Genomic DNA, 23,107 nt, shown 5'->3' on the forward strand with positions numbered 1-23,107 from the left:
CACATCAATTGTTCAGAGAGAAAAATGACAAACGTGCAAAGAAACAGTCTGTTAAAGCTCTCAAATGAGTGTGTGAAACGAAGAAATACCTTTTCACTGAGTCGCACGACCTGATTAATTTTTTCTTCATCTTGAAGGAGCTCCCGTAGTTCACTGCTACTGAGGACCCTGTACCCATCTGGGTAAGAGTTCACGTCCCTTGTCTGGGACATTCTTGTCCCCGTGAGGCGCACTAAACAACTCCGTTTGCCAGCCATTTAACTTCCATTTTGCTCACGCTCGGCGCCAAATGTACGCGAACACACGGGAGTGGTGCTGGAGAAGCTCTCGTCGGCATGAAGGAGCACCACGGACTGTTAGCGAAGACAATGCGCTGAGAGTATAGCACACGTTTACAGATTCATTCAGTTCCGCATTCCACCGCGAGGAGGCGCTGCGCCGCAGCAGTTACAACGCCATACACACTGTACAGATACAGACATCAGCTACATTCTGCAGAGATAGCATAATACGATTCCTCATACAAAAAATAAACGACTATAACTGATCCAAGTTCTTTTTCTCTTGGATTTTCTCTATAAACGTATCGATTTCTAATTATTCAGATTTTTTAGTGTTGATGGGTCAAAAAATCATCATGAAGTGCCTTCACAATTTCCCAAATAAAAAGCTGAGATTTTCCATTTAACTTCATATTTGTTGTATTAAGGAGACATTAGGCTGTTAGAAATGCAGGTTGCTCACTTTTTATAAATTAACTGCAAGTACGAGCAAACCACAAAATATGTCCACCCTGTCATGGACACATTCAAAGTGGAGTAAAACACATTTAATGATTATAAAATTTAGATTTTCAGAAAGATATTTGGTCCCTTTCTCAACAATGCATTTTAGTTAATGTGAAAAGTCTTTTTTTGTTAATAGTGAAATTACTGCAAAATATTTGTTTCCCTATAAAATATGCGATAGTTGCTCTTTCTTTTTCATAAAATCTGACAACAAAGATGGTTAACTAAAACTAAAAAACATCGTTTTCGTTAGCCTACTTGAAATAAATAAATGATAAAATAATAAATAAATAAATATTAATTAATAAATAAAAAATATATTATTATTTATATCTATTTTGCCTTGACAACTTATTGAAATCAGTTTAGTGACCATGAAATCAAAATTGGCAATTATTTGTATGGAATACTGCAGTGTTTATTATTAATGATTTATCCATGCACATTATTCTAAATTCATGTGCCCTCATAATCTTTCATGGCTGTTTTGTTTTCTCTGGGATGGTCATTTTACGCACATTACAGTAAACAACAACAAAAATATACAATAAAATATGCCATTTTGGTCATTATCGCAAAATAAACAGAGTATGTAGAATACATTTTTATTCTAAAATATTATTTTCTAAATCAATGAATGTAAAATACTATTTATAATGTTTAAACTGTATTATTTATCAGCTTTTTCACTGTATGTCCAAATTAATATATTCTTATCTTTTCAGTGTAGGCACTCCTTAATAAACTACAAACCCCGCGATTCAACAGAAAAGGTCTAGTCCTGTAGCGTGATCCTATTGGTGGATTTCTATGACGTCTTTATTCTACGACAAGACAGAAAAACATGGCGTCGTTCGCGGGAGATCGATGGAGGGAAGCGCTCAAGAAACACGATATCTTCAATAAATTACAAGAGAGCCTTCATTTAGAGCCTCAGGGGACTAGCAAAAGAATAGCCAAGAACCTAACGTTTTGTCTGAACGGCGACCTGTTCACATGGGACACTGTTGAGAGTGTGTTTTACACCACAAACCTGCGACAGCTGAACGCTGACGGCGACACAGACACTTCTAAATACCAGGTGAGCGTCTTTAAATAGTGTCTGTCTGGGGTAGTTATTTCACGGAAGTGTGTAATAGTGACCGAACTCTCCGCAGACTCTGCTGTGCATCAACCCGCCGCTGTTTGAGGTGTGTCAGGTTCTCGTCAGCCCGACGCAGTATCATGTGGCTCTCATCGGTCAGCGTGGAGCGACTATACTGGAACTGCCGCAGCGCTGGGGAAAGAGGTCCGAGTTTGAGGGTGGACGCCTCCAGATCAACTGCAAGTGAGTGAACTTCGGCTTTAGGAGAGCTGCAGTCATTCCTCCATCAGGTCCTTTGGTTTTATATGTTTTCTTCTTCACAGGACGATTCCAGTGGCTGAACGCTTCTTCACCAGTTCTGCTTCTGTGACACTACGACAAGCTGCCTGGTATCCCAGTGAAACTGAGGAGCCTCATCTAGTTTTACTGACCTCAGATAACACCATCAGGTATCTTAAATAAATGACTGACACCGGCGTTAAAGAGAGAGTTCATCCAAAAATTGAAGCTTGTCATCATTTACTCACCCTCAAGTTGTTCCAATCCTGTATGAGTTTCTTTCTTACGTTGAACACGAAAGAAGATATTTTGAAGAATGTCAGTAAGTAGACAGGTGATGGCACCCATTGACTTCCATGGGGTTTTTTTCTACAATGGAAGTCAATGGATGCCGTCAACTGTCAGGTTAACAATATTCTTCAAAATATATTAATTTGTGTTCAACGGAAGAAACTCATACAGGTTTGGAACAACTTGAGGGTGAGTAAGTAATGACGACGTTATCATTTTTGGCTGATCTATCCCTTTAAAGATGTCTCAGATCAACAGAATTACTGTTATTATTGTACTCGGGTGGTTTAAAGAATTTTTTCCCTCCAGATTTTATAATCTTAAGGAACCGCAGTCCCCTGCCAAAGTGTTATCAGTGTCTCAGTTGGATGAGGACAGCAATGTTCATACAAGAGGGTAAGATTGTCAGTTTTCTACCAAACGACAATTTCGCTGCTATATTATACATTTTTTCAGAAGGTTTTGCCAGAAGCTATGAGTATTTTACTTGGAATGGATCAGGGCAATTATTGTTAGCTGAAACTAAAGTCATTTGAATTTGTTACAAATAAACATTAACTGAAATAAAATAAAATGTTAAAAACAACTTATTGTCTGACTTAACTGTCAGCTAGTTGCCAAGGCAGCATTTCTCATTTTCTTTTAGTTGAAGTACTAAAATCATTAAAAATAAATAAATTAAAACTAATACTTAAAAACTATATAGACATATTGGTAACACTAATAATAATGTTTCATAATTTAATTTTGGTCAATGCATTAACCAACAGCGAGCAAAACATTTGTTACAGTATTTTTTTCAATCTTTGTTAACATTAGTTAATAAAAATACAACTGTTCATTGTTAGTTCATGTTAGCTCAGATCCATTAAATATTAACTGATACAACTTGATTTTAATAATGTATTAGTAAATGGTGGAATGAATAAATTCTATAGAAGTATTTTTTCTTCATTTCATGTAAACTAATGTAGTTAATTAACAAATTAAAGCTTATTGTAAAGTGTTACTGACATAAATATAAAATCTAATTCAATTCAAATATTAACAAACTATTGTAACACTTTATTTTACAGTGTCCTTGTTATGTTACATGCAGTTACTGTAGTAATAACTATAAATTATGCATAATTACATGCAACTAACTCTAAACCAACTCCTAGTCCTAAGTCTAACCCTATAGTAAGTTAATGTAGTTAATTATTATTACTCAGTCAGTACTTAAATGTATAATTACACTGTAACACGGACACCTTAAAATAAAGTGCAACCAAAACTGTAATATAAATTAAAATAATATAAAATATATAATATGAAAAATGATATATTAACACTGGCTTAAATCTAAAAATGAGGTGTTGGTAAGATATAAATGTACTGATAAAGAGCAAATAACTGAAGTGTTGTTTTCGTGCAGACGTTCCTATGCAGCGTCGCTGGGAGAGACGGCTGTGGCGTTTGACTTCGGACCGCTGGCGGATTCTCCTCGTCTGAGCAGTTTGCGTATGAAGGCAGAGCTGCTGGTGTATCCACTGTACATACTGTACGGGAATGGAGAGACATTTTTGTCTTATATCTCTCTCACACACAGGTAACAATCACCCTTAAACAATACTCATTGGCAAATACAGGGTTCCTACGTAGTTTGGAAAAATATGGAATTTGATGCGAGTAATTTTCAGGTCTGGATAAGTTTGGAAAAAAGAAAATAGAGTATGGAAAAATATTTGTCTTTTCATACTGTCTCCACTATTGGCACAAATTTTTCATACAAGCAGAGTTTTTTCATGGCAAAAGTTTAGTGATTGTCAGACTCGACTGAATGAATTCAAGGCGCACATTTTTATTAATGTAAAACCGTTTGTCTTTACCATAAGATAATCTCTTTTGAACTTCACTAAAAATGTTTGGTGATCATGCAACATCAAACCACATTTACAGTGTCAAACTGATGTGTCAGAGGTGAATATATGCAGGTTATAGAACGTTTTGGGTTTCTTATCATGTAAGCGCATGTAATCACTTCGAGAAAACCAATGAAAAACAAACAGAAAATAAAAATATTTACAGATGACCTTACAGTTTACCAAATATAATGCTGAAAATAATGCTGTATGAACCATTTATGTTTAATATGGTCTGAAAAATCTACAGAGACATTTTTTTAATGGAAAATATGTAGGAACCCCACAAAAATAGCAACAATTTAAGTTATATGTAGATCCATACAACTAGGATACAGTATATGATATGTATGGGTGAATATTATGAAACCAAGAATATGTCCAAGAAAATAATTCATAATCAGAACATAGTTCAAAATCAGGAGGAGGTAATATAAAGGCTTAAAGAAATGTGAGTTCATTTATAAGACTATTCTGCATTTTTCCAGTGTTGGTATTGTTAACTAAAACTATTAAAAATAATTTATTGATTTAAATAAAGCTGAAATAAAATAAATATTAAAATATAATCTAAATGGAAAAATATAAATATTAGATAATTTTTAAAAAAAGAAAGAAAATTGAAATGTCTTGGCAACTGAAATAAAATAAGTATAGGTTGAAGGACTAAAATTACCAAAGCTAAAACTGAAATATAAATTAAAGCTGAATAGAAATATATAATTACAAAAACAAATTGAATACCAAAAATATATAAATAAAAGTATAGTGTATATAATACTAAACTCAATCCTATAAATACTAAAATGTATCTATATTTTGGATGACCATGATGTGGAAAAATAAATCAAGTAAAAGCCATATGTATTATGAATATACATCGTGATAGTAATTATAAGTACTGACTTTTTGAAAATGTGTGTGTATCTCTAATATTAATTCCAATATTCACTACAGTATTATACATTATTGAAATCAATTTTTTTTTATATTATTTAACGGACTTGCTAACATGGACTAACAATGAACAGTTTTATTTTAATTAACTTTTTTTTTTTTTTTATACTGTTACAACTGTATTGGTGTATCATTTTGTTTTAATTTTAGTTAATGCAATAACTAACATTAACTAATAGGACCTTACTGTAAATAGTGGTATATATATTTATATACACCTTTTACAATTTTTTTTTTTAAAGATTCTGCATGTATGTTTTGTCGTTATAAACATCTTTTTCTTGTTTCTTGTCACACTGAAAAATGTCTTGATGTGTAGCCTAGCCTGTCAGAGAGATTTGCTCCATTAATCTTCAGTCTTTCTCCTAGTATCAGTAATTTAGGGAAGCCGATGGGCCCATTACCCATGTATCCCGCGGCAGAAGATAACTACGGCTATGATGCGTGTGCTGTGCTCTGCCTGCCTTGTGTGCCCAACATCCTGGTTATTGCCACTGAATCAGGAATGCTATACCACTGTGTGGTGCTGGAGGCAGAGGAAGAAGAGTATGGCCGAGTAAGACAGAATTCAGTCCATCTTACAAATCATCAAATCCATCTTTTACAGTGTGAGAGATGCTGAGCCCCTGTGTTTGTGCATTCAGGCTGTAGAGAGATGGTCCAGAGGCTCAGAGACTGTGCCTTCACTTTATGTGTTCGAGTGTGTGGAGCTGGAACTGACGCTCAAACTGCCTGCCGGGGAAGAGGAGGAGATTACAGAGTCAGACTTCACCTGTCCAATCAGATTACATCGAGGTAAGGAGGTCTCACAAGCACTCATCAAACATATAGGCTACATCCCAATTTGAATACTCGTATTACGCCGTAAAGATATGTAATTTTCTGGTACTGAGAATAAAATTGCTTTTCACCATGTACTACTATGTCATAAAATTGCATTTTGACACCACAGACCTTTTTTTCAAAATCCACAGAAAATCGTTCAGAAAATTCCATTCTGGAACGTTTGGCATAGCTACTAATTTTAATGTTGTTTTCCCATTCAAATTAAAAAGAATTATGTAACAACACGTTAACTTTAACTTTACAATGTGTAATAGAAATATTAATATTAATATAAATATAAATATATAATGTACTATTCTGGATAAATTAAGAATATTTTTTTTTGTGTGTCTAAAATAGAGATCACGATTCTCCCACTGTTGCAGTCTATTTGAACGATTCAATAGCCACTTTCCGACCGGAGGAACCTTTTCACAGTTCCTAGAACTATTGCGGGAAGAACCCGGATGTCGGCGTGTTCGCACCGCAGGAACTAGGAACGATTTTAGTTCTAGGAACTCCATTTGGTGGAACTAATTTAGCTCCTACTTCAGAGTAGGGTCTAAACCAGAACTATAGGAACTACTCGTGACGTTAGTGTACGCTGATGACCGAACGCACTCAAAACACCAGCACCTGCCATTTTTAAAACAGCTAACTTATATGTAAACACACAGATTATAGCCTATATATTTACTCCAGAAACTAGATACAAACATGGAAAATAGTGATAGATGGGCCTCTAAACCTTCATGCTGAAGAGAAAATCCAACGCAACTTTCAGGGGACCAAGTCAATGATTATGTATTTCTGTTCAGCTAGCAACACTGGACATCAACCACACGGCATAGGCTAATAACTTTTTTTTTCATATACTGTGTACATTCTATAACAATTCTATCTAATAACATGTTAAACAGTACTGTTAGACAGATCGCTAAATAATGAACACAGAATGCGAGCATTGTTTGCTCTGGTGTTCTCAGCGCCGTCAAAATAAAGGTCCGTCGCTCCGTCAAAATAAAAGTCACCGTGCTTGCGTCACTCCCTTACCCCTCCTACCAGTTCCTATGGCCACTTGGCCAGTGCGAACGCAAACAGCAAAACCGAGTTTGGGGGAGAGTAGTTCATAGAACTGTTTAGAAGTGGACAGTTTCTATAACTAAGTTCCTGTAACTAGTACTAACTACTTGGTCGGAAAGCGGCTAATGACTCACTTGTTTCATTACTGGATGAATCAGCGTTTTTCAACGAATCTCTTGAATGAATGAATCAATGACAAATAATTTTTTTAAGTCATTTCTCACACTCGCCACCTACTGGTGTAACGATGTAATTGATACAGTATCTGAAGCGTCATTACTTTTTTTCCAAAAGGTGATTTACTCTATTTTCTCTATCTCGCTTCCGTAGACATCAGCGTTTATTTCCAAGCTATAAACCTTTATCAGTACTCTGTGATAATTTCAATGTTTGTAAAACAAATAGTGATACTTTCAGCAGTCTTTACTTCAGTGTCTTCAGTGTCACATGATCCTTCAGAAATCATTGTAATATGCTGATTTGGTGCTCAAGATTTTTATTTTATTATTATCAATGTTAAAGATGGGTTAATTAGATGGCTTAATACTTTTGTAGAAACTGTGATAATTTTTTTCAGGTTTCTTTGATGAATAGAAAACTCAAAAGAATAGCATTTATATTTTGTAACATAATAAACGTCTTTACTGTCATCTTTGATTAATTTAGTGCATCCTCGCTGTATTAAAGTATTCATTTCTGTCAAAACCCTCTGTTTCAGATCCTCTGTGTCAGCACAGGTATCACTGCACCCATGAGGCCGGTGTGCACAGTGTAGGACTCACCTGGTTCAAGAAGCTACACAAGTTTCTGGAGTCTGGTGAGCACATTTACTTTCATTGAACGATTTCAATTCACAGCACTGAAGTGGAGTGTTTGAGGAACTCTATATATTGTATGTTGTGCAGATGAGGAGGATAAAGACAGTCTGCAGGAGCTGGCGGCAGAACATCGCTGCATAGTGGAGCACATCCTGTGTACCAGACCTCTCGCCAACAGGTTGAATTAACATTTCAGTGCTGTGGTATCAGAAGCAGCATTTAAAGCTAAAATCCCAAATCTCTTGTGAATCAAAACCCCGATTTGCAAACGTTTGAGCAAACCTTAAGAGACGCTGAGTAAGCGCTGTAGATTACTGGTGCTTATTTAAATTCTCCGCTCGTAACATGTCTCTTTCTCTCAGATTGCCGGCTCCTGTTCGTGGGTTTTGGATCGTGTCAGACCTGTCCCTTGGAGCCACCATGATCTGCATCACGAGTACCTACGAGTGTCTTCTGCTCCCTCTTCTGTAAGGGATGAGCACTTTCTGCCTCTCTCCATATTTGTTAGATCAGGTTTTCCCAAACAGGGTTCGTGAGGGAACTGTAGGGGGTTCTTGAGTTGATGAAAAGCTAATAATTGATTCTATTGTGTCAAATTAAAATAAATAAATGGGGCTACACGATAATCGCGATTATAGCTTAATTTAATTTAATATCTGTAATGTATAGTTAGTTGTGCTGCATGTTTTCAGAGTTTCTTTTTTTTACAGTACAACTGTACTTTACAACTAGTGTTATTTTAGTATCACTGAGATGCTATTATAGTTTTTATTAATATTTTGAATTAGTTTTTAGATTTTCAAGTTTCATTTGAAATTTATAGTAATTTTGCTACGTTTTGACATTTTTATAAGGTTTTTTATAAATGTCTAGTTTTTATTATATTTTATTTTATGTTTTCGTTATTTTAGTCTGTCAAATTAAAGTAAATCAAAATATAAAGTCTTTCACTGGCAACAAGTTGAAATAAAATAAGTTTGTTTTAGTCTTTTTGGTTTTATTTCAAGTAATGTTTAGGTTTGGTTTAGGTTTTAGTTAATAATAATAATAATAATAATAATAATAACCCTGTTTACAAAAGGATAATATAATTTATCTCTCTTTTTTATAATTAGAGTTAAAACGTACTAATAATAATAATAATTGTTATTTGACATCAGGGACCGTGAATATGCTAATTTGTTGTTTAATTAGTAAAATATTAACTTCTAATCTCGGGGTACTTAAAGTAAATATTTTACAACTAAACCGTTTAGCTGACAAAAAAGTTTGGGAAGCGCTGTGTTAGACTTTAATTGGAAGTAAGGTACTTGCTATCAGATTTTTCTTGTTGTTTGCTGTTAGTAACAGTTTCTTTTTAAATCTCTATGTAGAAGCTCTATTCGTCCCCCGTCCCCTCCGTTGCTCTGCTCTCATCCGGGGGCGGGGTCAGACAGCTCTCCTCTGCGTGGATTGGCTGAAGACTCTTTTGAACAGCATATTCGCAACATCTTGGCACGCAGCTCCACCAATCCATTAATGCTGAGGTAAAATGTGACTGCTGCGATTAACTTAAAAAACACACCTTAAAGGGATAGTTCACTTTGAAATTAAATTTTGGTATGTTTTAGCTTACCTCAAGGGCATCCAAGATGTAGGTGTCTTTTTTTCCGCAGACGTTTCAATTTTGATATTTTTAGGTCAAACGGTTCTTGTCTGTCAGTCATATAATGAGGTCTATGGTCACTGTCTCAAAGAGCAAGCACAGAGTCCAAATTAAAACAATTCCCCATCGTCCAAATTAAACAATTCCCCATCGTAAGTGTGGTAAGTGTGAGAAAACGAACAGTATTTATATCGTTTTTACCTCTTGAACACAGCCATGTCCAAGTGATCTGAGAGCGCGGGCGGGTATAGATATATACACTAGATGTCGCCTTGGCTACGGTTTCCAATGAACTGCAGTAGCCAAGGCAACAGACAAGACAAGAACGGTTTGACCTAAAACTATCAAAATTGAAACTACTGTGGAAAAAAAGACACCTACATCTTGGATGCCCTTGAGGTAAGCTAAAACATACCAAAAATTTAATTTCAAAGTGAACTATCCCTTTAAAGGCAGGGTAGGTAGGTTTTTTTCTAAAACTTTTTACCAAATTTTTTTAAACTGTCTTTATATACCAATACATAATTAAAATGTAAGTACTCTGAAAAAGAGAGTATAAAAATCGAGTGGCTGTAGTCCTCGCAGGGCTGCAATAAACACAGCTACTTATGTCCATTCACTCTCACCCCCTCCCTTCTGGGCTCCTTCCAAAGCCACGCCCCCAAAACACATGAACGCGCGATGCCGATCGCTCAGCTGGAGGACGCCTGAAACAAAATTCAAATTCAAGAAAGGAAGAGGACAGGGTCGGCTTGCGGAGCTGTGGGCGTGTTTATTCATAAATGAAAAAAACTAAAAAAAAACTAAAAAAAGTCACGCACACAGCGCTATAGCAGCAAAGTCGTCCAAAGTCCAATGTAATCCGTGATCGCGTCCTCACGCTTCCCACACTCGCACTATCAGCCAGTCCCTTATGTGTGATCTCTCCACGCCAATCACTGAAACAAGACACAGGTGTTTGTCATTGACCACTTACACCGCACTTCTCTCCCGTCACAGACTTCGCTAGATAACGCCCCCCTTGCCACAGACGCGCTTGAGCGCCGAGTGGAGAGGAGCGCAGTGCATGTAGTGACATCATGTCAGAATCACATGTAATAAAATACCTAACTTTATCATTATGAATATAAACAACTAACATGGCTGTTAGTACTCACTATCAAGCTAGCATATCGATACTGGTAAAGTTGAAAAGATATTGAGTTTGATTCGGTAACGCGCTAGTAACATAAGGCAAAGCTAAAAACAGGTTGCATTGATACACGTTTTCCCATTACCTTCGCTGACTGTATGCAGGTACTGGGAATTTCGACTGCTCTTTCTCTCCTAGCTTCCGTGCCTCTTCGCCTCCTCGAGTCAAACGGGTTTGCATGTGGGCAGCTCCTGTAGCAGCAGGGGTGGTAGCCATGGTAGCGAGGGAGAGTGACAGTCGCCCAGCCAATCATTTCATTCGTTCCGAATGAGAATAAGTAGCTGTTTTTATTGCAGCCCTGCGAGGACTACAGACACTCGATTTTTATACTCTCTTTTTCAGAGTACTTACATTTTAATTATGTATTTGTATATAAAGACAGTTTAAACAAATTTGGGGAAAAGTTTTTTTGAAAAAACCTGCCTACCCCACCTTTAACACTTTATGGTACGGCGTTGCCATATGGCAACAATTAATTTCTTCTCATTTCCTTGTTATTCAGAAAACTTTATTAACCTCATTTCTAAACATCTCTTCTCAAGGGGGATTTTTTTGCAGCAGCAGCAGCAGCATCTTTGAAGTAAATTCGATATTTTTATTCACAAATCAACTTTGTCTAACATCATTTTACTGTAAATCCAAAAAAAAAAGGCATATAAATGGCCATATGGCAGCGCTGTACCACAGTGGAATTGCAGTAATGTATTTCCTCATTTATAGATGGTAGCATCAACAATATGATTACAGTTATTTATTTAAAGCGTTTATTGTAGTATAGTTGTATTTATGTATAAATAACAAATTGAATTCTTTTCAGAAAATGAATACAGCAATATTTTATGGAAAGTGCAATAGGATGAGTTAGCGGATGAGCTAGCAGATGAGTTAGCCGAATGATAGGGATTCAATTATAGGGATCTACTTATTTTTGGTTTGCATGATTTCCAATTATATAAATGATCAATTTCTAAAAGAAATGTGCAATTAAATGGAAAAGAAAATCCTAATTTTATAGAAAAGCTAAATTTTTGACCTACATTGAAGTAGGTCTTTTTTTCAGTAATCTTTTTTATTTGTATTTTTGAAGCTATTTTGTGTAATAAAAACTTTTTTGAAAAATAATTTCATGGTTAGAACATAATGCGTACCATAGAGGGTTAAGCTCAAACCAGCTTAAGATTTTTTTACATGGTTCTAAATGATTGATTATCTGGACTATCAGCTGGAAGAACTGGTTTTGACCTAGTAGATCATCCTGGTCTTGCCCAGTAGGGCTTGTAGACTACCTTCAACCAGCAATAAACCACCTACCATTACCCCAAAACCAGCTTAACCGCCTTAACATGTTTGTGTGTGTTTCAGAGCAGGGGATAAGGACTCGTCTCCTCCTCCTCCAGAATGTCTGCAGCTGTTGAGTCGAGCCACACAGGTGTTCAGAGAGGAGTATATCCTCAAACTGGGCCTGGCTCATGAAGAAATGCAGAGAAGGTACAAGATAAACATTTTCAGCTGATATTTTGAACCAGATCTTTATTTCTTAAATGTTTGTTTATATATATATGCAAAGTAATATAGATAACTAAATCAAACTAGCAAGTTTGAGAGCCAGTATGTAGTCTAATTTAACATGCATTGACCTAATTAAAAAATATTATGAATATGAATTCAAACAGCATTAATATAAAAAAAAGTTGTATTTAACAGGGATGCATTAAATTGATCAAAAGTGACATTAAAGACTTTTTCAATGCTGATCTTTTGAAGAATCATGAATCAAAAATATCAAGCAGCACAACTGTTCTGAACATTAATAATAAGAAATGTTTCTCAAGGACCAGATCAACATATTAGCATGATTTCTGATGGATTATGTGACACAAAAAATTTGCTAAAAATAATTTAGCATTCCATTACTGAAATACGTTACATTTAAGATTTATTCAAATGGAAACGGTTATTTAAAACTAAGTATATTTCTCAAAATTACTGTTTTTACTGTATTTTTGATCAAATAAATGCAGCCTTGGTGAATATAAAACTTCAAAAACATAAAAACAAATCATACCGACCCCAAACTTTCAAACTCTAAGCACTGTAGTGTTTCCAAAATGCTCTAGTTTAATTCTGAAGTAGAATATACTCAGTAGTGTATGAAAGTCAATATAATTTTACAGTTTAATCAAAGTGTATGATTGTAATCCGTTTAGTTAAATACAGCTGTTGTATTAACAGTTAATTTTCTGATTCTCTCCCTTGTAGAGTAAAGCTCCTGACTGGACAGAAGAATAAGCAGCTGGAGGATCTTGCTCTTTGTAGAGAGGAGAGGTGACCACAGCACTGCCCGTTTAACACCAATCACAACCACACGTACAGAAACCCATTTATCTCAGTTGAGTCATTCAGAACTAAATGAATGAGCACTACAACCTCATGTTATTACTGAGTGTGGTAAACGGCCGTAATAAATGAGTGGGCTGAGAACAGGAGAGTCATTAAAGCTGTGGTTTCCTGCGATCCACTAGATGCACTGTGCTAAAGCTGTGAAACATGTTGGTGTGTTGTAGGAAAACCCTGAGGGAGGCTGCAGAGCGACTGGCTGATAAATATGAAGATGCCAAGTACCGTCAGGAAGCCATCATGAACAGGTTCACTTCCCTTTGAATTTAGTTGAATAGAATTTTTTTTTTTTTTTTTTGATAATGGGAATGTTTAAAATTTCTGAACTCGAAACTTCCTCCTCAGTTCAAAAAAAGCATTATTGAAACTAAGCTGCTAAAACCACTTGTGTGTGTGTAGAGTTAAACAGGTTTTGGGAAGTCTGCGCAGTCAACTTCCTGTGCTGTCAGACAGTGAGAAGGATATGAGGAAGGAACTGCACACCATCCATGATCAGCTCCGTCACCTTGACAACGGCATTAAACAGGTCCGTTCTGTCTCTGTTGTTCCTCAATCTATTTACGCTGCTTCACGGGGTATCCTAGTTAAAACCTAGTTTATTTTGGCTGCATTTCTCTGTTGCCATGAGCGGAGTAGATGTACGCCATTTCCCAAGTGTCATTGTGTGCTGTAATGTGTTATCAGGTGAACATGAAGAAGGAATATCAGAAGAAGCAAATGAATACAGGAGCATCTCCAGCTCGCTCCAGCCTCGCGCTCAACGCCCACCAGAGGAAGTGTGTCCAGGGAGTGCTGAAAGAACAGTACGTACAGAGAGTGTGCATTTAGATCTGCGGCATTTGCCGAGGTCTATTGTTGGTCCATGACACATCTCTTATTCAGTGGTGTTATTGGGTCAAATTACACCCCAGACCAAAATAAAAATAGAAATGATATTTAGAATAAAGAAAACTATTTTTTAGAAGCATTAAGTTTACTTTGTTTAGCATTTTGACCAAAAATAGAATTGTCTGTAGCCTACTGTGATGTTGGAAAAATCTTATACAGGTTATTGTATCCTGTTACTGTTGTGCAAAAAAACTCAGACCTGTTACTATAATGCAGAAAAACTCACATTGCGCAGAAAACCGCAAAAAGTATCTCCATTACAGTAACATACATCCCTATTATTGTTATGCAAAAAAACTCATCCGCTACAATTTTGTAAAAAAAGCCTGTTACTGTTACACGTTAACTCACCCCACTTACTGTTACACAAAACAACTAATCCTCATAGATGTTACACAATAAAAATATCCCCATTACTATAATGTGCAAAAAACTCAACCTTTACCTATTATGAGAAAAAACTAACAAATCCCTGTTACTGTTATGCAAGAAAACTGTTATACAAGAAAATGTTAAATTTCCTACTTTTTTTTTCTTTTCTTTATTTTGTGTAAAATCAAGTGATATACTTATATTATGTATATAGATTATGTATATGCACTGTATGGACAAACGTATTGGGACACACCTCTTGATTATTGAATTCAGGTGTTTCAATCAGACCCATTGTCACAGGTGTGTAAAAATGAAGTATCTAGCCATGCAGTCTACATTTACAAATATTTGTTTATAAAAATGTTTTGTTCTGAAGAGCTCATGTGAATTCAAGAGTGGCACTGTGATAGGATGGCAGCTTTGCAATAAGTCAAATTTCTTCCCTGTTAGATATCCCATGGTCAACTGTAAGGGGTATTATTGTGTTTAGGAACAGCAGCCACGAAGCGGAAGACCACGTGAAGTCTCAGAGCTGAGGTGCATGGTGTGTAAAAGTCGCCAACACTCCAACCTTCCACTGGCATTAATATCAGCACAAAACCTGTGCGGCGGGAGCTTCATGGAATGGGTTTCCATTGACGATCAGCTGCATGCAAGCCTCACATCACCAAGTTTAGTGCCAAGCGTCAGATGTAAAGCACCTCACCACTGGTGAGTGGTAGTGGAAATGTGTTCTCTGGAGTGACGAATCCTGCTTTGGGTTTGGTGGATGCCTGGAGAATGTCCCCTGCCTGACTGCATTGGGTCAAATGTAAAGTTTGATGGAGGAGGGATAATGGTGTGGGGCTGTTTTTCAGGGGTTGGGCTAAGCTCCTTACTTCCAGTGAAGGGAAATCTTAATGCTTTTAGCATTACCAAGACATTTTGGACAATGCTATGCTTCCAACTTGTGGGAACAGTTTGGGGAAAAGCCCTTTTCTATTCCTGCACTGTTCCCCAGTGCACAAAGCAAGGTCCATAAAGACATGGATGTGTGAGTTTGGTGTGGAGGACGTTGACTGGCCTGCGCAGAGTCCTGACCTCAACCCCATCAAACACCTTTGTGGTGAACCGGAATGAAGATTGCGATCCAGGACTTCTTATTTAACATCTCATTCAGCCTGACCTCACAAATGCTCTACTGGACCAATGGGCAAAAATTCCCACAGAAACACTCCAAGCTCTTGTGGAAAGTGCTCTTATAATGAGATGTCATTACAGTCCCTTTTGGTGTAATGATCAGGTGTCCAAAAACTTTGTCCATATAGTGAATGTGAGATTACACCCTTAGGCCACTAGCTTTTGACTGTTAGTACAGTGATCCTGAATTTCTTTCTTCTATCCTGTAGGGGAGAGCACATCGCTGGAATGATGAAGCAGATCAAGGACATCAAAAACCATTTCAGTTTCTGATCATCAGCAATCAACATCTCAAAGGCCAATATATTATCATCATATAGCAAACAATGAAATTACAGTAGAACCAAAAGGCATCTCCATAGACCCTGCCTGAGCTTCTTAAAGAATTGCATTTGACCAGACATTTTTGTATAAACTAGGTTGTCTATTTTTATAAGTGGTATGTACATGTACACAACTCGACAATAAAGAGTTTTGTACATTGAAGTGAGACTTTCCTGTGTATGTGTTGCTGTGAGAGTTTATCAGCTGTGAGACAGCAGCATTGGACATCGGCGTTATTTCCTGAACTGAGACAATGGTTTATCTGAAGAGGTCATGCTGGGTATGAAGACTTTTCCCTCTTTTCCTTCCCTCCGCTAATCACAAGGCGGAATGTGACGAGGGAAAAGATCATGTCAAGAACAAGGAGCTTGTTTATTTACTGCAGTCAGAGGGGAAAGAATGTCCCGGGTTCAATGCCTGGTCCTTTAGTTGGTAACAAGAAAATATTTGGAATTTACAAGAATTTAATTTACAATGGAAGTCTATGAGGCAAACCTATGGAAGCTCATGTCCTCCATAAAAAAAGATAAAAAACATAAGTTAAAATTATGACGGATATTATGACAAGTCGTCAAAATTGGGATACCAAGGCCGGTTTCACAGACAGGGTTTAGATTAAGCCAGGATTAGGCCTTAGTTCAATTAGGACACTTAAGTAGCTTTTATAAATGTGCCTTAATTTTTTTTATGTGCATCTTGAGAAAAAAACAATGGCACTGATATATTTTAAGGTGGATCAGTGCAAGTTGCTTTGTTCAGACAGCACAGACATGCATTTTAGTCTAGGACTAGACTTTAGCCTTGTTTGTGAAACCGGCCATATGTCAATTATGAGGCAAGTCGGAATTTGGAGAGCCAATTGACAAATAGTAATTAGTCATAATAATGTCAAACTTGAGATATTAAGTCAATTGTGAGACAAAAAGTTGAAATTATAATAGTCAATTATGACCAATTATGCTTTGTCATTATTGACAGTTAACATTGTCAGTCTCGACTTCTCAATTGCGACTGTCAATTTTGACTCGTCATAATGGACATTTTGTTCCACAACTTTGATTTGTAATTTTTTTAAACTTTTTGTCAGTTTTCTACTTTTTATCTTATGACTGTAAAAATGTCTTCATAATTAGTCTTAATTATAATTCTGGCTTAATAATGATTTACCAAAGAATGAGTCTTAGCTCTTATTTGGCTGAAATGTAAACAAATGTAATGCAAAGTCTTGAAAACCTTATACATGTTGTTTACATGAGATTATGATTTATGTGATCTTCACTAATCTTGCGAATTGGATCGGCTACTGACTAAAACTCCATATAAAACTTGTTTCAATTTGTTTTATTATATAGATATATACAGGGATATGTACACAGTACAGTATATAAATTTGCCAGGGCTTCTGCATTTGCAACACAGCATGCAAAAAAAAAAAAAACATAACTGTTGTTATGGTGAATGAATCTTAACTATCACTCTTCACAGACCCAGCAGAAATTACTGCCATGAATTATAAATTATACTGACTGAAAAAAACAAAACACTTCTTAATAAAAATGGTAGTTTCCTAGCCCCAAATTTGTTATTAGAGTTCCAACAGTGTCTTCTAAAGAAAAATGTAGTTCCTAAAATATTGTGATGTCAAAACTATGCTTCTGTTGTTCTAGTAAAACATGAAACAATTGAAGTAGCAACTTCTTTACGTGTGTTTGCAATGTGAAGACGGCACGGGACGTGTGAGCGTTATGAAGTGAAACTGACAGGTAATAAAATGAACACCACCACAACACACATGGTCTTAATATAATGCACATATTCACACAGAAGAGCTTCATCATCATCATCATCATCATCAGTCCATGTACAGATCACAACAGCAGCACTGGTCATACTATAGTAGCGTTGGTAAAGTTCTGTGTACTCATCAGATGGAGTTGTTAAAGTGGTCGGCTTTGCTCAGGAAACTTAATTCATTGCATTCGTTGATTAAAAAAAGATGCATATTTTAATACCTGGAATACTTGGACTGAAGTAGTTTTTCCATTGTCAAATATCTCTGATAACTGTCTCTCTTTTAATGACAAAATTAGCAGACATGATGTTCAACATGCAGGTACAGGGCTTTTTTTGACATGGATTTCGTCCAATTGTCAGACAATTTTTGTTTTCAACCAATGATTATTAACGGACTTTGTTAAAGCGTTAGTTCACCCAAAAATCTAAATTCTGTCTTTAATTACTCAACCTCATATCGTTCCAAACCCGTAAGACTTTCATTCATCTTCAGAACACAAATGAAGATATTTTTGATGAAATCTGAGAGCTTTCTGTCTCTTTAATGACAGCTACACAATTACCACTTTCAAGCTCCAGAAAGGTAGTAAAGACATCTTTAAAGTAATCAATGTGACTCCAGTGGTTTAACCTCAGTTTTATGAAGCGGCGAGAGTGCTTTGTTCTTTGTGAGAGACAGAAAGATCTCAGATTTCATCAAAAAGATCTTCATTTGTTGTGAAGATGAATGAATAACAGACTTGGAACGACATGAGGGAGAGTAATTAATGACAGAATATTAATTTTTGGGTAAACTAACTCTCTAATCTGAACTAAAATACAATTTATTACCATTTAATTATTTTTTATTATTATTATTATTATTAATTAAAAACAAAAACATGCCAAAATCACATGGCACTTTTGGTCTTGTAAATAATAATAATATTTTTTTGCCATTTAACTGAACATAATCATACACACTTGTTTCCTGTAGTTGAGTTATATTGTCTCATATCCATAAAAAAAAAAAACAGCAGCTAGAAAATGACTTAAAACCATTAGCCCTTTCCATGTTCTTTTGATTTTGATTTAAACCATCCAAATATGCTGCTTTGAATATTTAAGGTCAACATGATCAACTTTGGTTCTATATGAAACGCAAGACATACACATATTATTGTACCGCTTAATGTGGTACACAAAACACAGGATTCGGTTTAAGACGCCACTTAGCCTGTGACAGTAAATCATTAGCATAGTGTGCTTTCATTAATACACAGACAGCAGAATGATGGGTAACCACCTTCTAAAACAGAGCTGTTGCCTTGTACTTGACGCGAATATCAAAAATCAGACCAAATGTAAACTGTAAATGTCATCAAATGTGTCTGCAATATCCTTCAGAAAGAAAGAAAACAGAAAAAGAAGCAAAAGTCACAGTAGCGTTAAGAAATGGTTGTCAAATTGTTAGGAAGTAAAAGAAAAGATATAGGGAATATGGAGAATCTCCTAAAGACTGACGTTGAGGATAAGCGATACGACAGAGTCAGTGAAATGATTGGTGGATGAGGAGAGAAACAGCGTCGCTTGTGAAAACGTAGGAGGCGGGAATCAAAGTCTCGTGTCTTAACTTAACTAACGCAATATACACATAATCTGTATACAAGTATGTACAAAACACTTCGGGAGCGTCTGTTTCCTTCATAGGTCACTGCGTGCTAGTTCAGCAGACGGAAGAGAAGTAGAGCGGTGTCAGAAGGGAACTTTGGTAGGGTCGGGGAACGGGACAGTCACATTAGTTCTCATTTCCTGAACTGAGCTCCTCGTGGCATTACGAGACACCTTGCTGTGCTCTTGAGAACGCATGTACAAGCTGGACAGATAGCAGTAGTAGGTCAGTATCAGTAGTGTTTCTCCAAGACCTGCAAGCTCTTCGGGCCGAAGATCTGAGGTACAGGTGGAGTGTGTTTATATGTGCACGATGGAGTCGTGAGGAGGAAGTGACATCATGTCTCGGGAAGCTGGCTGATGTCTGTGAAGTTGGTGTCGTTGAGAATGGCACGGATCCGCTCTAATGAGTCCGCTTGCCGAATGCGCTCCAGTTGCACCTGCAGGGGAACAAAAGCATTGCATTTGCAGCTGCGTGTGTTTGTGTGTGTGTGTGTGTGTGTGTGTGTGAGATGTGGCGTAACTACAGCGCTTACAATTACACAAACTGCCTTTCCATCCACTTTTATTAATACCTTTTTTCCCAATTTAAAAATACAAATGTACACTACAGTTCAAAACGTTTGGGTCGGTTAAGTTTTATAAGGTCTCATCTGCTCATCGAGACTGCATTTGTTTTATCAGAAATACAATAAAATCAGTGACACTGAAATATTATTACAGCTTCAAAGAACTCTTTTCTATTTGAATATATTTTAAAATGTAATTTATTCCTGTGATGCAAAGTTGAATTTTCAGCATCATTACTCCAGTCTTCAGTGTCACATGATCCTTCAGAAATCATTCTAATATGATGATTTGATGCTCAAGAAATATTTCTTATTTATCAACTCTGAAAACACTTATGCTGCTTGATATTTTTTTTTTGGAAACCATGATAAAATGTTTTTAGGATTCTTTGATAAATAGAAAGGTTAAAAAGAACAGCATTAATTAGAAATAGATTTTTTTTTGTAACATTATAAATGTCTTTGTCACTTTTGTTCAAGTGAATGCTTCCTTGCGGAAAAATAGTAAACTCTACAAATATTTTACTGACTTCAAATTTTTAGCAGTAGTGTAATTACATGAATCACGTTTCAAATTTCCAAATTAACACACATTAAAAACGTTTAATTAATGTTTAAAATTGCAGCTAAAACTAACAAAATAATAAATTAATAAACCACTTTTGAATTGGACAAATAAATAGATAAAACTATTTATCAATTTATTAATTAAAAATGTATTTATCAATTCCTCTTTGAAATCTAATCACATTGCCACTCCAAATCCTCCAAAATGCTTTATAGTCATTTTGGGATATTACATAAAAAAACTCTGGAAATGATGGACAAAAGTTGCACTAAAGAGGACTTTTTTAAACTTTTATATTTACTTATACTTTACTATTGTACTTTACATTTTCAACTTTCTTTGGCATGTAATTTTGCAGTTTGGGCATGAGAAAGGTTTGAAAACTTACAAAGTACAAAGTCACTCCAAAGCAAGTTATTCTCTATATCAGTGCGCACCGTTTCTGAACTCCGTGAAACACCTCGATTGTAGTCTTGAGTTTTCTTCCAGAAGTTGCGCTAGTAGTGTTGAAACTCGCAGTTATGGTATGCGACATTCCCAAAACATGCTCAAAGCGGTCAGGCCGACCAATCAGAGCACATTGTGCTTTTCGGAAGGAGGAGCTTCATAGAGACAGGAACTAAACAGGGCTGCGTTTCCCAAAAGCATTGTAAGCCTAAGTAGATCGTAGTGAACATTGGTGGCAATGTTCTCACAATGCTTTTGGGAAACGCAGCCCAGAGCGTTACTGACAAACTGGGAAGAAGAGAGATGCGGCAACAATGTAAAATGTGTAAAGGTGTTTTTTGAGCATGAAAACCTATTCTAGTAGACCCTAAAAACAAATCAAGACTTCGTAAAAGAGCATAATATGGCCTCTTTAAAACATATACACCCACCTGAGGTGTTTTTATTTTATTATTTAGTAAGAAAACGTACTTCACTATGAAGGAAACATTTACTGAAAAATATGCATCCATTTTTTGCCTCAAGTCATTTGATTAACTCGCTAGGAGCAGAAAATATGTTACCTAACCAGTGGCTGTGTGGAAACAGTGTTGTGCCTCTAGCACTCCGTGTTCTACTAGTGAAATGTGTTTACCTGAAGGGTCTGGGACAGCTTGACGAAATCTCTCTGGACCTGCTCGCTGACGTCCAGCTCCGTCTGAAGTCTCTGTGCCTTGTCTTTCTCTTCAAATGCCTGAGTCTCCAAAGCACTCTACAACACACACATTTTTACTTTCAGTTTACTTTATAATTCATGCTTATATTAATTAATACAAACATTCAATCTTTTGTTTGATGCACATCCTGTTGTTACTTTGATGCAAATACTGTTGTTTGCATGGACTTTCTGAGAATCCTGCTTATCTGATCGGCTGATTCATCACATGCACAGGAAGCGCTGAGTAGACTATGAACTTTGCAATGAGTTTTTATGAGAAACATAACTCAAAACTCTGGCAGAGCGCAGTGGTCATATAAGATTTCACACCTTGCTGCCGAGGGCATCTTTCAACTGTTCCTCCAGACCGTTCTTCAGGCCCTGGACGTTCTCCAGCATCTGTCTCTTCTCTGCCAGGCTGCTCTCCAGCTGTTGTAAAGATCAACAGTCAGTCAACAAGTACAGAAGCAACCCAACAAACACTCGATATACTTCATTCCAAAAGTGAATTACTAAAACTTTATTAGGTCGCATTTAAAAGTTGTATTTGTTAGTTGGTGCACTGTGAACCAAAATGAACAAACAATGAACAACTGTATGTTTATTAACTAACATTAACAAAGATTAATAAATACCGTTACAAATGTTTTGCTAATTGTTAGTTCATGGTAAGAAATTAGACCTTACTGTAAAGTGTTACCAAAATAAATAAAACTGGAAATAAATAAATTAAAACTAACAAAAAAAATAAAATAAAAATTTAAACTAAAAAAGCACACAAAATTACAAAAAATGTATCTAAATTTAAAATAAAAACTAAAAATATAAAAATGAAAGCCAATTCAAAATATTAATAATACTACAAATAAAACTGGCCCCCAATTCTGGTTAATATTATGCAGAGAAAGAAAAACAACAACAAAATCCCATTCTTATTACTGCAACAAAGAGCCAATCATTTTTTTGGTATAATAAAGATGTAAAAAAAAAAAAATGTAATAACAAAATTATATGAAAAAGCTCCTATTATAATATTGTTCGAAAAATGCTAATATTATGCATAAATACCACAGAGTTTAAGTAATATAAATTATTTAATTCCTTAATATTATCAATTATTTCATTCATTAATATTATTTATTATTACTTAATACATTGAGAATTTTGGGGGTAATTTTCCCTTTTGATTTTGGGATCAATTATATCTTGGACACAACATGTTCTTAACCGGTTTTGTGACATTCAAGTCCAAAGACTAAAAATCATTAGTATACTTTGAACTTCTGCCCTACCTGTTCCTTCTCACTCTTTACTCGTTCCAGTTCCGTTTTCAAGCTGGAAAAAGATGCTATA

General features: G+C 35.9%; 3 protein-coding genes across 3 annotated transcripts in view; 1 reads left to right on the plus strand and 2 right to left on the minus strand.

Moving 5' to 3' along the window:
- vps37d (VPS37D subunit of ESCRT-I) overlaps positions 1-385 on the minus strand; it is a 36,219-nt gene extending 35,834 nt beyond the window's left edge. The window contains exon 1 of the mRNA XM_082169820.1: positions 90-385. Within this exon, the coding sequence (XP_082025946.1) occupies positions 90-257 (168 nt within the window). The 5' untranslated portion in view covers positions 258-385. The remainder of the gene's footprint in view (positions 1-89) is intronic.
- Positions 386-1,625: 1,240 nt separating this feature from the next.
- Positions 1,626-16,191, plus strand: nup88 (nucleoporin 88). Its single transcript, XM_082170097.1, has 17 exons — positions 1,626-1,869; positions 1,946-2,115; positions 2,196-2,321; positions 2,752-2,838; positions 3,860-4,033; positions 5,673-5,859; positions 5,948-6,098; positions 7,930-8,028; positions 8,117-8,207; positions 8,392-8,496; positions 9,403-9,555; positions 12,229-12,354; positions 13,126-13,191; positions 13,431-13,511; positions 13,663-13,789; positions 13,948-14,066; positions 15,915-16,191. The coding sequence occupies exons 1-17, from the start codon at positions 1,633-1,635 to the stop codon at positions 15,976-15,978; spliced, it is 2,163 nt and encodes a 720-aa protein (XP_082026223.1). The 5' UTR covers positions 1,626-1,632; the 3' UTR covers positions 15,979-16,191.
- A 1,164-nt stretch (positions 16,192-17,355) lies between these two features.
- Positions 17,356-23,107, minus strand: part of rabep1 (rabaptin, RAB GTPase binding effector protein 1) — a 29,957-nt gene continuing 24,205 nt past the window's right edge. The window contains exons 15-18 of the mRNA XM_082170091.1: positions 23,047-23,102; positions 22,085-22,183; positions 21,692-21,808; positions 17,356-19,913 (exon numbers count right to left, since the gene is read on the minus strand). Of these exons, the coding sequence (XP_082026217.1) occupies positions 19,812-19,913; positions 21,692-21,808; positions 22,085-22,183; positions 23,047-23,102 (374 nt within the window). The 3' untranslated portion in view covers positions 17,356-19,811. The remainder of the gene's footprint in view (positions 19,914-21,691; positions 21,809-22,084; positions 22,184-23,046; positions 23,103-23,107) is intronic.

Source organism: Leuciscus leuciscus, assembly GCF_965113295.1.
Source record: "Leuciscus leuciscus genome assembly, chromosome: 5".
NCBI classification, from domain to species: Eukaryota; Metazoa; Chordata; class Actinopteri; order Cypriniformes; family Leuciscidae; genus Leuciscus; species Leuciscus leuciscus.